General features: G+C 38.5%; 1 protein-coding gene across 3 annotated transcripts in view; it reads right to left on the bottom strand.

The window, feature by feature from the left end:
• The window catches only part of LOC121503376 (choline transporter-like protein 2), a 36610-nt gene that overhangs the window by 4823 nt on the left and 18491 nt on the right, over nt 1-13296 (bottom strand). For all 3 annotated transcript variants that reach the window (XM_041777749.1, XM_041777748.1, XM_041777750.1), the window contains exons 2-19: nt 10057-10105; nt 8097-8170; nt 7918-8002; nt 7531-7615; nt 7203-7316; nt 7020-7080; nt 6759-6882; nt 6534-6617; nt 6293-6405; nt 5664-5795; nt 5471-5570; nt 5149-5241; nt 2720-2804; nt 2177-2439; nt 1930-2024; nt 1486-1589; nt 1269-1342; nt 1083-1153 (exon numbers count right to left, since the gene is read on the bottom strand). In XM_041777749.1, the coding sequence (XP_041633683.1) occupies nt 1083-1153; nt 1269-1342; nt 1486-1589; nt 1930-2024; nt 2177-2439; nt 2720-2804; nt 5149-5241; nt 5471-5570; nt 5664-5795; nt 6293-6405; nt 6534-6617; nt 6759-6882; nt 7020-7080; nt 7203-7316; nt 7531-7615; nt 7918-8002; nt 8097-8170; nt 10057-10105 (1806 nt within the window). The remainder of the gene's footprint in view (nt 1-1082; nt 1154-1268; nt 1343-1485; nt 1590-1929; nt 2025-2176; nt 2440-2719; nt 2805-5148; nt 5242-5470; nt 5571-5663; nt 5796-6292; nt 6406-6533; nt 6618-6758; nt 6883-7019; nt 7081-7202; nt 7317-7530; nt 7616-7917; nt 8003-8096; nt 8171-10056; nt 10106-13296) is intronic.

The raw sequence follows: 13296 nt of genomic DNA, 5'->3' as shown, positions 1-13296 counted from the left end.
TGGATGTTTCAACAAGATAATGCCCCTTGCCACACATCCAGGGCCAGTAGAACTTGGCTGCAGGAGCACAGTATCCAGGTCTTAGAGTGGCCAGCTCAATTTCCAGACATGAGCCCTACTGAAAATCTGTGGTGGATTCTCAAAAGGTCTGTTTCAAAGCGTAAACCAAAGAATTTAGATGAATTAAAAGCAGTAATTCAAGAAGAATGGGACAAGATTACCCCTCAACAGTGTGAAAGGCTTGTGGGGAACATGCCAGCCAGGTTTAGAGCTCTACTGCGTGCTAATGGCAGGACTACTAAATATTAATTTGATGATGCAATGGTTTATTTATGTTTTGTTCAGTTTTGAACACATTCTCTATTATTTGTTGACTTTGATACCGACAATGTTCAGAACTGACATATTGAAACTGTCAAGAATTTAGTTTTTTTTGTGTTTCTTGTAAACAATAAACAAAAAAGTATATCATTTGTATTTGTTTGTGTCTGTCTGTCTAATGCAGCCACACCTTTTGAAACACAAAAAGAAAATTCCACAAATATTCCATGATAATATTTGAGATTGTGTAAAATTTTAAGGGTGTCCTAAAACTTTTTTCCACCACTGTATTTGAACATACAACATAAAAGAAAAAAAGAAACCTAAAACAATTCAGCCTCCAGCTAGTATAGCTTTTTATTTCTCTTAATGACCCCTAAAAGGTTTGTTTTTTTAATGTTCAAGTCAACAGAAACCCACTTTGTCTTTTAGTATGAAGAACATAATATCTATATACAATCCTGGCTCTGAATCAATGCCCTATTTGTAAAAATAACTGGTCTGAAATAAGCATACCATGAAGACCAGTTTAGTCTGAAATTTAACTTTTGGTAAAGCTTTAAGTTTAACTAAATTAATAACCAAGACAATGCACTTTGATCACTGCATCTGTAAGAGAAGAGTATGGTTAGAAATCCAACAATAACGCTTCTTATTATCACTTTCAATGACAATGGACAGAAAAATCTTGTCTAGAATTAGAGTGCACATGGCCAATGTAAAATTAAAGCATGACAAAAAGGTGAAATAAACAGACTTACCCACAAGCCCGACTATGAGCAATTTGCCCAAAAATAAGAGGAAATCTGTCACTTTGTCCAAGACAGCAACCCTGGGGGATTTAAGACAATTATTTATCTTCTATATAATTCTGCTCATATAGAATAATGTTATTTCTCTCACGGTATGCACTTTCTTTGTCACTTATCTTTACTATTGTCACTCACCTGATCATATTCCTCATGAGCAGGAAGAAGGCATCTCTGGCAGAGGTGCAAAAGTTTTTGCCATAAATTGCCACCTAGAGGCAAAAAACACTCATTACAAAAATAACGGCCAGATGTAAAAAAAAAAAAAAAACGACAACAACCATACAATATAAAATACACACATAAAGTTGAAATCTCAGCTGTGTACAGAAAAACACATGAATTAACTACACACCATAATGTAGGCATTTCTGTTCAGGAACTTGATAAATTTCTCCAAACACCAGAAGCAGCACTTCAGACAGCACAACAGGAACCTGGTACACTTATTTTTGGCTCCTAAGATGGATAACATCATTGTTAAAGACATAACTGAGCAGTCTGAAATATTTTCAGTAATAAACCCCACTTAAGTCTTTCAGCCAATTACACCCTGACCAGTGCAAATATTGTTCGTAGAAAAAAGACTTTACACAGAGGTGATAAGAGGAGTCTGCATGCATAACATTTTTAGCCTCATCTTAAAAACAACAAAAAAGTACCATCTGCTGTTTTCCAAAATATCCCTATTGGAGACACGCTGCTTTAGAAGGTCTTGCGCCATGTTTGCACATCGCTTTTTCCTGTACAAACAAAACATCTGCATCTTACTTAATTTAAAAAATAATTAAAATCAGACCTTTCAGTCTGTGGTCCAAATACTCCAGCAAAACCCTGATGATCTGAATGATTGAGAGGATAAGAGAGCCAAATGCCAGAGACCCTGTATGATACCTAAACAGGGTGAGAAATGGCATTCAAACCAAGTCATAGCAACAGCATTACACAATAGGTTAACTAAAAGAGCAGCTATCAATGGTATACTAAGAAAAAAATCCCAAATACAAATTTTGATTAGCTTAAATGTCTTCCACATGAATACTAACCTGAGAGATCTCCCTAAGGCAGAAAAGATAGGAAAGGCAGGCATGTCATCAGGCTTTACAAAGGCCCAGTAATACGAGGCAAAGGCCCCAGCCAGGGTCATCTGTCCCAGAGCCGTGACAAAGTTGGCACACCAGAAGAAGAGGAAGACATTGTAGAACTGCAGGCCAATCAGGTACTTGTGGTAAACAGTTTCTCCACCATAGAAGGCAAAAAGGCACTCAGAGTCAGGGCACTGATATTTCATTGGACTGGTCGAGAAGTTCTGTGAAGAGATTTACGTTATGTAGTGACACTGTATACAAACTCTGTATTATATCAGACAGAAATTCTCAAGATTTCAAACCAAAATTTTCTAATTAGCATGAACACCAAACACTTTAATTTTTTAAGAAGCATGAAATGTATTGACTTAAATTTTAAGGAAGTGTCACAGTTCAAAAGGTCAGGCTAAAGATACTTTCTAACAAATTGTCTTATCTTTGTGGTATGGTTTAGATATACTCCCTGGAGATTCAAATATCAGTTAAAATGTGAAAACTTACTGCAGGGTCACAGGTTTTTCGTGAGTGTTCGCATGCTGACTCATTGAAAACTTTGTAGACTGGTTCATTTGAGGTAGACAAGAAACTGATCAGTGTTGTCAAGGGTAACAATCAAAAGAACTTAATCGACTGATAAATGCATCCCTAGTACAGGCATATCTCAAAAAATTTGAATATCATGAAAAAGTTCAATATTTTTTGTCCCTCATTTCAGAAAGTGAAACCCATTTATCATATAGACTCATTACACATAGAGTGAATATTTCAAGCCCTTATTTCTTAGGAAAAAAGTCTACATGCACATCCAAACCAGGGTGGGCAGGTGCTGAGCCGAAAAGAGATTGACAAAGAATAGAAAGCCGTCTCACACACTGCAGGGCTCCAAAAATACAATTATTTATTGCACCAACGTGACGTTTCCAGCAGAGTCTGATGAAGAGCAACTCTGCTCGAAACATCACGTTGGTGCAATAAATAAGCCTTTTTTTCTTGAAATGTTGATGATTATGGCTTACAGATAATGAAAACCCAAAATTCCGTGTCTCAGAAAATTAGAATATTACATAAGATTAAAAAAAAGGATATTTTAAAGAGAAATGTCAGGCTTCTGAAAAGTATGTTCATTTCTATGTACTCAATATTTGGTTGGGCCTCCTTTTGCATTAATTACTGCATCAATGCGGCATGGCATGGAGGTGATCAGCCTGTGGCACTGCTCAGGTGTAATGGAAGCCCAGGTTGCTTTGATAGCAGCCTTCAGGTCATCTGCATTGTTGGGTCTGGTGTCTCTCGTCTTCCTCTTGACAATACCCCATAGATTCTCTATGGGGTTCAGGTCAGGCCAGTTTGCTGGCCAATCAAGCACAGTAACACCATGGTCATTGAACCAGCTTTTGGTACCTTTGGCACTGTGGGCAGGTGCCAAGTCCTGCTGGAAAATGAAATCAGCATCTCCATAAAGCTTGTCAGCAGAAGGAAGCATGAAGTGCTCTAAAATGTCCTGGCAGATGGCTGCATTGACTGTGGATTTCAGAAAACACAGTGGACCAACACCAACAAATGCCATGGCAGCCTAAATCATCACTGACTGTGGAAACTTCACACTGGACTTCAAGCAACGTGGATTCTGTGCCTCTCCACTCTTCCTCCAGACTCTGGGACCTTGATTTCCAAATGACATGCAAAATTTACTTTCATCTGAAAAGAGGACTTTGGACCACTGAGCAACAGTCCAGTTTTTTTCCTCCACAGCCCAGGTAAGACGCTTCTGACGTTGTCTCTGGTTCAGGAGTGGCTTGACACAAGGAATGCAACATTTGTAGCCCATGTCTAGGATTCGTCCGTGCGTAGTGGCTCTTGATGCACTGACTCCAGCCTCAGTCCACACCTTGTGAAGCTCCCCCAAATTCTTGAATGGATTTTGCTTGACAATCCTCTCAAGGCTGCAGTTATCCCTTATGCTGGTGCACCTTTTCCTACCACACTTTTTCTTTCCCCTCAACTTTCTGTGAATATGTTTGGATACAGCACTCTGAACAACCAGCTTCTTTAGCAATGGCCTTTTGTGGCTTACCCTGCTTGTGGAGGGTGTCAATGACTGTCTTCTAGACATCTGTCAAGTCTGCAGTCTTCCCCATGATTGTGTAGCCTACTGACCCAGGCTGAGAGACCATTTAAAGGCTCAGGAAACCTTTGCATTTTCGGTTTTCATTATCTGTAAGCCATAACCATCACACAACATTTCACGAAATAAAGGCTTGAAATATTTCACTCTATATGTAACGAGTCTGTATACTATATGGGTTTCACTTTCTGAAATGAGTGACAAAAAAAACTGGACTTTTTCATGATATTCAAATTTTTTGAGATGTACCTGTATACACCCCACTTTAATTAACTTAAATTTCCCTCAACTTCTGGAGCTCAGAGTCCTGTTGGAAGAATGTGAAAGCTATCATAAGTGTCTGACCGTTTCTACAACTTGAGCTTTATTAGTTTACACTTGTGATTATATAGCTAATGTGACTTTAACACACTCATGTACAGGAGATATCATCTTAAAAAATGAGACTCCGATGTTAGGAAGTATACTTGGAGACTTCTTTACACTATTTAAACCTTTCAGTATAAAGTGAAAGGAGTGACATTTAAGGAAAAGAAAATATGAAGGACTACTTTTCTCTAAGTATAAGTTTACTGATAACATAAAGTGCGATTTCTCATCAAACATGTCCTTAGACATTTGGAAGTGTCAAACTGCTACATCAAGGCATAAGCCCCCCACACATGTTACTAATGTTTAAATACTGTCCTTTAATATCAATTAGAAATACTAATTAGAAATTTGATACAGGGTCAGGACACTTCAGTTTCAAAGATTTGAAAAGTGCTCGGATTGGACGTCAGACTTGGTTATTTGGTAAGGATACACAGCTGTTACAGCCCAGTAGGCGATGACCATGGCCAGCAGGAGAAAAGTGAACAACGGGTAGAAAAGGGAGGACATGACATGCCCGATGGCTCTGTAAACACAAAAAGTCAAAGAAGAATATCTATTGGTATCTGAGTTTCATTTTGATTACTTAATATGTGAATGGGCCATTAGTGTGACACTTAAATCAATCCCCATGAGTCACTATGAAATTATTTTTCAGTCAAAGCATTTTATCATCTTCACATTCATTGATCTGTTTTATTGTACTCCTCGTTTCCTGTCTTTTAAAATACCTACAGCACTAATGAAAGTCTGACCTGCTGGCTTCTTTGATGAGAGCAATGGCAATGAGGATCCTCTTTCTCAGGAAGATGAGCAGCAAGATGATAATGACCTCCAAAATGGCCAGAATAATCACTATAGGAGAAGGGTGACAGAGGGAGAGGCCATTTAAGTGTCTCAGTTGTCCAGCAACATGTCAACCTTGTAGACTGTGTGCTTTGTACTGACTGAATGCAAGCCAGGTCTGTCTGATCTGAAGGTAGACTGTGAAGTCTGTCTGGAAGCCCAACTCTTGTAGAGTCACGTCAGCACCTGGCTCGCCTTTTAGGGCAGCATACTCCATGTAACAGTGGAAGATGCCTAAACAGCCACACCACAAAATAAACACATGGCAGTTTAAAAAAAAGGAAATGATAGCAATGGAATTTTTAATAATAAACAGCAGAATGCACAAAGCAGAGGCAATACCATGAAGTCTAAATATGAAAGAACACATGGATCTTTTGCAGAAAAATGTTCAGAGGAACCTTTTAAATTGTTCAAGAAAAATTACATTTCTTTTAATTATGGTTATCACACAAAAATCACTGTGTTGAATTACTCGTAGGGACCTGCTCAGAAACAGGATTTCCTAAAAAAAATAAACAAACCAAAGTTTCTATCTTTCTTAAAATTTGTATTTTTAATCCAACTGCAAAAGCAGGATACCAAATGGTGAATGCAACTGGTTTTTGGTATGGAACTGGGCATATCTGTTCTGAAACAAACATTGCACGCAGAGGACCATGACTTGCTAAACTTGATTAAGGAAAGCAGGACAAAGATAATGACAAAAGCTTATTTGCTTTGGTTCTTACCATATCCTATGACCAGTATCACTAAGACAACCATGATCCAGACCATGATCCCTGCTAAGAAGCGCAGGAGGACGATGAAAAGCAGGCTGGTGAGCATGGCAATAACCAGCCCTCTAAGGCGATGATGTGTGAGGAGAGAAGGGAAACATAAAGCGTGACTAAGCAGTGACATTTCCTTCTTTACAAACACAGGATCAAAGTTAAAAAGTTGCAGGTTTAAAAATGGCAGTGAGTGACTTACAACAGGATCCAGTACCAGGACTGTGTGTAATCCTCAAAGATCTTCATGACCACCTGACGAGCTTCAATGACCACAGTGGCATTCCTGGGTAAAGATTACAGTGAGTTTGTCATCTAAAAACTATGGGATAAGAAACTAGTAAGGCAGGCAGGAACAGACTATAGCTGTTCAAAAGACGTGACAAAACAGTATCATTCTCTGTTACAAGTCCAGTGATTTACTCACTTTACTCCATCCACAAGATCCTTTGCATCTCGAATGTTTCCACTTCCATCATCAAAGTGAGAGTTGTTCCCCACAGTTATCACGCCTCCTTTCTGTCCCAGTGCTGGGAAACACCTACGGGTGACTGAAGAAAATCAGAGGAAACTTGAGAACTTCTTAATTACATACATCAACAGCTCTCTGCATGTAAAAAAATTAATTTATCATAGGTTTTAATGATTTATAAATGATAAATAGATAGCACAGGCAGATCTAACTTACATGGCTTGCTGGGGGTCAGCATGGCAGGACAGAGACTTAATCTAAGGATATCTGGAATACCCTGTAACACAAAACCAAGAGAGGGTGTATTTAAACCTTTCAGAACTGAAAGTAACTCGGGAACAAAAAGACAGCATGCAAGAAGGCTTAAATTCAGTGATCATAAGCTAGCCTTAAACTCACCATTGAATTTGTTACACCTTCCTTGCAGAATTGCTTGTAATAGTCAAAGTCTTTCTTGTTTAAATGAGCTTTGACTAATGTCATGAACTTATCCGGGCACTTCTCCACACACATCTAAGGAAGAAAACATGTACAACAAGAGACACAGTTACATCCTGCATGAGAGGCACAAGCACGGATACAAAATGCAGCTCATACAAGAATTCAAACACCAAACTATGAGCCAATCTCACCAAATCCACACTTTACACAGACATGGTTTATAATGTTGTCAATGATGAGGATGGCAAAGGAAAACTACATGATAAGAGAAAAATGGATTTCCCACCTGAGTGGTTGGACACTGGAACTCCAGCAGCACCATAGGGCTGGCACACTTCATGATGTTAAAGTAGAACAGCAGTCGCTTGTTCCTGTTATAAAAATGCAATATAGTGAGAGAAAGGAAGACATGCAGGGAAGAAACCTGTTAATTTGAAAGACAAACAGGGTCCATTTTATAATTATTTTAAAAAGAGATCATAATACTGTGTCACATGCCTGGTAGTGTGTAAGCCTGGTTAACTGACAGAAAACTACTTAAGTGTTTTAATTGTAATGCATATCTCAAACTCACAGCATTCTGCACTTTACTGTGTGGTTGTTCTACAGTGTAAAAATGTAATGCTCAGAAAGAAGGCAAATATGATCTATAGTTCGAAAACAAGCTACTTACTCTAGTGGGGTGCCAGCCTGCCCGCAGAACTGGCCTTGGCTGTCTGTGGGATAGATCACCTTTCTGGGGTCACCCTGGGACCAGGCTAAAAATGCAAAAGTGTTTTTTCAAGATTTTCTTTTATTGACAGGTTTAAGACTGTACTTTTATAGATAAACTATCCGCTGCTGTTTACTTACCGAGTATGCCAACGGCGATATAACCCAGAATTGCAATAATAAAGAGGATGCAGCAAACAATGTCTGTGCAGCCCCTAGAGTGTAGAAAGCAAAGTTTTGAAACACTTTTTTGTAACAACATGCACACTGGTTAAGCCACAAGTAAAATCTCTGGCTAAGTCACATGTAGAGATGTAAAAACATCAAAATTCCCTACAACTGTAATCATGACCTAAAATATCCCAATTAGCAGTATTTATCATAGTACTGTTATGATTAGATGAAAATAAAAAAAAAAAAGTACAGATTCATCATTTCAAATTATAAGATCAAGTTTGATATTAGACAGCACTGAAATAAGATAGCAGCATAGGGACTATCCACATTTTGCTTGGAGCTATAAACATTAAAGGTTAACATGAAAACCATATCAAATGGGCATATACAAAAGGACTTGGTAGACAGAAGGACAGACACTTGATTAATCCTGAATCCAATAGCTGTTTCCAAACATGGCATGAGACATCTCTTACACTCAACCATACCGCATTGATGCAGTAATTAATGCAAAAGGAGGCCCAACCAAATATTGAGTACATAGAAATGAACATACTTTTCAGAAGCCTGACATTTCTCTTTAAAATATCCTTTTTTTTAATCTTATGTAAATCAAAATCAAAATACTTTGACTTGGTTTAATAAGAAGTCAAAATTTTTGATACTGATACTTTTACCACATGCTTAAGCAAATGCATTTTGGTTTAATCTGATTCGTTATGCCAATGTGAACATAGCATGTTGTCTGGACATTATTTACCCTGATATTAAAGTGCAGTTATTTATCATTAATATCATTAATGGTTTTAATGATAACTAAACTATGAATAGTATAACTGTAGGGGAATTCTATCACAACAATCATTAACATTGGCAACCATTTCATCTTTAATCACCGCTAACTTTCACCCTTACCCCGAGACCTCGAGTGCCCTTTTACCCCTTCAAACACAATTACAAAGGTATGTGGTAAAATGGGACAACCTTCAAGATCTCAACACACCATCAGTGGTGATCGACAGCATTTACATAACATACACAACAAAATACTGGGCATTTCCACAACAAGCATTTTATAAATGCTCCTTTAATATAAAAATAACAATAATGTATTAACAAAATTATATTATGATGTTAGATTTGATGTTGGAATTTTCTCATTTTGCCAGTGATTCACAAAGCATTCTGGATGATTTTCAATAACACTCAGTTTGGAATGTATCTGTGGAAAATCTCAGTTTGAATACCCATAGTATTTCACCCAAACTCTCCATTCCAACAAGAATCAGGTATCCTACTATCCTGACACGTCAGATGGAACCTTCAATACTAAGCATTTGGGAAAGGGCAGAAGATTTTTTAAAAATTCGGAGTGTGACTGAATGGACGTTCTGTCTGTCACATCTTTACGGGCCAATCAGAGCAACATAACACATGACGTAGCCATGACCAAGGTGCGCGTGCGCAGCTACCGAGGAATTATATGAACCACGGCGACTACAGACATGTCAGTACACAACTTTTGTCGTTTTTGAAAAGAAAACAACTCACTGCTGTTCTTTGTTCTTCTTTTAATGATGAAATGTCGTAAAGTTCTGATAAAAGTGGTACTTTAGCAGCATCCACGCAAGTCTCTTCCACCATAATTACACCAGCCTCTTGTTGTTGCTTGCTTACGTCATGACTCTGTTGCGCCTGAAAGTATTGCCCCTCATCGCTGATTGGTCCTGTTATTTTCTAACCGGGCCCAAACGATAAAGATGGGAGCTTTGCAAGATGGATTTGCCAGTGAAAAACAAGGAAGCTGGTGGATCCATCTGCTTTGCAAGGCTAGCATCCTACCCCTTAGTGTGAAAGCGTAAAACATATGGGAAAGGCTAAGTGGTGGGGAGAAGGGTGTACTTAGATTAAGCTTCAATCTCACCTGTTCTGGATTGGGCCCTTGAAGGTTGGGTCATACTTCCTCGGCTCCCCTATGTAACAGAAAAACAAAAAAAGGATAAAGTTGCATTATTGACAAGATATTAGGGAGAAAGATGGTCAACTGTCTGAGAAAGTAAATATAAGTCTGATTGTAAAGTTTTTTTGTTAATGCTCCTGGAAAGAGTTTTTAGCGGGATATGAAAGAGTGAAATTAGCATAAATGTCTCTTATGACCTTCTAAGGCAAACTAGACCATCAAAATGAAGGTGGATTATTTATAGACAGTACTTTTTAATGTGGCAGGTGAAAAATAAATTGAGCTTTAACATGCAGTTACTGTTTTTACTTCTACTGAGAAGAAGATTCTTTAAAGGCAAGGTTATTTAAAGAGAACTTAATGAGATATTTCGTCAAAAAAACACTACATACACATAAACAAGGTAAAAATACAGAGAGATCAAATGCACTACTTGAAAAGGAATGACAAACGGAACTGCGGAATTGGCCGATAAAAATGGAATCTACTATTTAATGCGAAAATCACGGTAATTGAATGAATTTGACTGAAAATCCTGTTTTTTTAGAAAGAGGAACGTATATCTGAGGAATATGGTCTGAGGGATCACTTAAGTGTGGCACAACTTGTGCCTCACTTCAGAAATGCTCACCCCACCCCCTCCTAAACAATACAAAGCATGTCAGAGCAGCTGCACGAAACACCGGCAAACATCACATAGCTCAACACGGGGCAGTACAGTGCGACATTATGTTGCACTTACAAGAAAACTCAGCGGTGCCATTTTACCTCACCACACCAGAGAGTCAAGGAGACAGTGTCTGTGCACGAGGCACACAGCTGAAGTCACAACTTGAGGACCTGCTCACCTCTCGAGGGCTTCAAACTCAATTCGGATGGACTCGAGATTTTATGAAGTCCCGTTGTCTAAATGATGTTAGATTAGAGTAACAATTAGATTAATCATTCCTCCCATAGATACTGTAGTTCCCTTTAGTTGCTAAATGAGCCAGTGGGTGTCTGTATTAACGTAGTGGTCTGACATGAGGCAGAGGCACAGACAGCAGCGTATGGAGGGAGATGATGAGAGAACCATTACAGTCAGTTAGGGCTGGGCAATACATGGAGTATACTCGATGTATCCTGGGTTTTGCCACCCACGATGTATAAAATGACTATATCGCGGATATCCGAGTATAAATTATGTGGAAGTTCTGAGCCATCAGCATGCATTTCTTGCTGGAGTTTCGCTTCTCCCATTGTCCCTGAACGCATCTCTCACAGCAGCGAGCTCACTCTCTCTCCTCCACCAATCCAGAAAATTCCTCTGCACATGCGCATCAGCGCTGAGAAGCAAGGGAGAGGAAGGTAAACACAGCAGCGTGGCTAGTTAGTGGGGAGCTAGCTGACTTTAGAGACAGAAACAGCGCTGGGACTGCAGCGTTGAGCAGTCGTTCAACTTTGAAAAGGAAGAAGTGGAACTCACACGGTATTCGTTAAAATACGCCGCAAGATGACTCCGAGATAACAGCGGCAGTATCACAACACGTCGCTAAAGACATGAGCCCAGTGTTGGACTTTCAGGACTTTCCATACACTGTAAAACACTCATGATTTATGTATTTTTGATTTATTAGTAAAATATTGAATAGAGTCCTTTTCAAAATAAAACTGCTAAATTTGACTTTATATTGATTTTTACTTTCTGCAAACAATTTTATTAAAAATCCAATAGAACAGTCTATTTCTATCTCCAAACTAGTGTCATTTGGGGCTAAATTAAACATCATATAGCTGCTGAGAGGCCATTTCAAAATATTGCAATATATATCATGTATCAGGATATAGCAAAAATATATTGGGATATCAATTTTAGGCCATATCGCCCAGCCCTAATAGAAATAACCTTAAATTAATTGAAAAAGGGCCACAGTTGGCCCAGGAGCCGTTGTTTGGGTAATCCTGATATAAAATAAATATAACCAGTGTAACATTCATGATATTTCCAATATTTTAAGACACATCCACTTGTATAATCACATCCTAACTGGTCTTTATAATGTAAATAAAGAAATCCTTCTGTTCTCTCAAACACAGAGTGATAGTAACTTAATAAGAAGGTCACATTAATGTTAAATGGTTAAAAGTAAACCTGTTACCTAAACTTTTCTTTACTCACTGCTGCATTGTGTTTTACTACTCACTGTAGGGCTAGGAGATATGTCCTAAAATTGATATCCCAATATATTTTTGCTATATCCCGATACACATTATATATTGCGATATTTTAAAATGGCCTCTCAGCTGCTGTATAATGTTAAGTAAGACCCAAAGACACTAGTTTGGTGATAAAAATAGACTGTCCTATTGGATTTTTAATAAAATTGTTTGCAGAAAGTAAAAATCAATGCAAAGTCAAATTTAGCAGTTTTATTTTGAAAAGGACTTCATTCAATCTTTTACTAATAAATCAAAAATACATAAATCATGAAATACTTGGTATTTTACAGTGTATGGGAAGTCCTGAAATGTTTTCTGTTATGTTTACTATTGCTGATTATAAATGATTATTTTCCTCATTAAGGGTGAAGCAAACCTACACAAAACTCACCAATCCTGCTTGTAGTAAATGGCCAAAATCTTGCAGTCTAGTCCACCATTCAGGCTCACAGCTGTGATTATATTAGTCCGTTATCTGTGCTGATGAACGCTGGACCAGTTTCTGACAAGTTCCTAACATGAGAGTGTCTTTAAACCTTATTCAAGAAACTGTCCTGTGTGATCATGGGGGAGAAAGCTTGTCTGGAGGCAGGACAATTTTAACTACTTGTTGTCAGTGTTTTGAACTGTAAGGCTGAGATAAGACTCCGTTGTTGTGGAGATGTGGATCACATTTGTCTGTTGCTGGGCCGTCGTCTCTCTGACCTGTATGACTCTGGTGGGGAGTTTTCAGCAAAATGCTCATGCCCAGGCAAATCTCATAATCTGGGTTAACTGCCTTTTCAACAACACTGGGCTCATGTCTTTAGCAGCGTGCTGTGATACTGCCGCTGTTATCGCGGAGTCATCTTATTTTAACGAATACCGTGTGAGTTCCACTTCTTCCTTTTCAAAGTTGAACGACTGCTGAACGCTGCAGTCCCAGCGCTGTTTCTGTCTCTAAAGTCAGCTAGCTCCCCATTAACTAGCCACGCTGCTGTGTTTACCTTCCTCTCCCTTGCTTCT

The sequence above is a fragment of the Cheilinus undulatus genome, linkage group 21 (genome assembly GCF_018320785.1).
Source record: "Cheilinus undulatus linkage group 21, ASM1832078v1, whole genome shotgun sequence".
Classification (NCBI taxonomy): Eukaryota; Metazoa; Chordata; class Actinopteri; order Labriformes; family Labridae; genus Cheilinus; species Cheilinus undulatus.
This window is presented reverse-complemented; position numbering and strand designations above follow the sequence as displayed.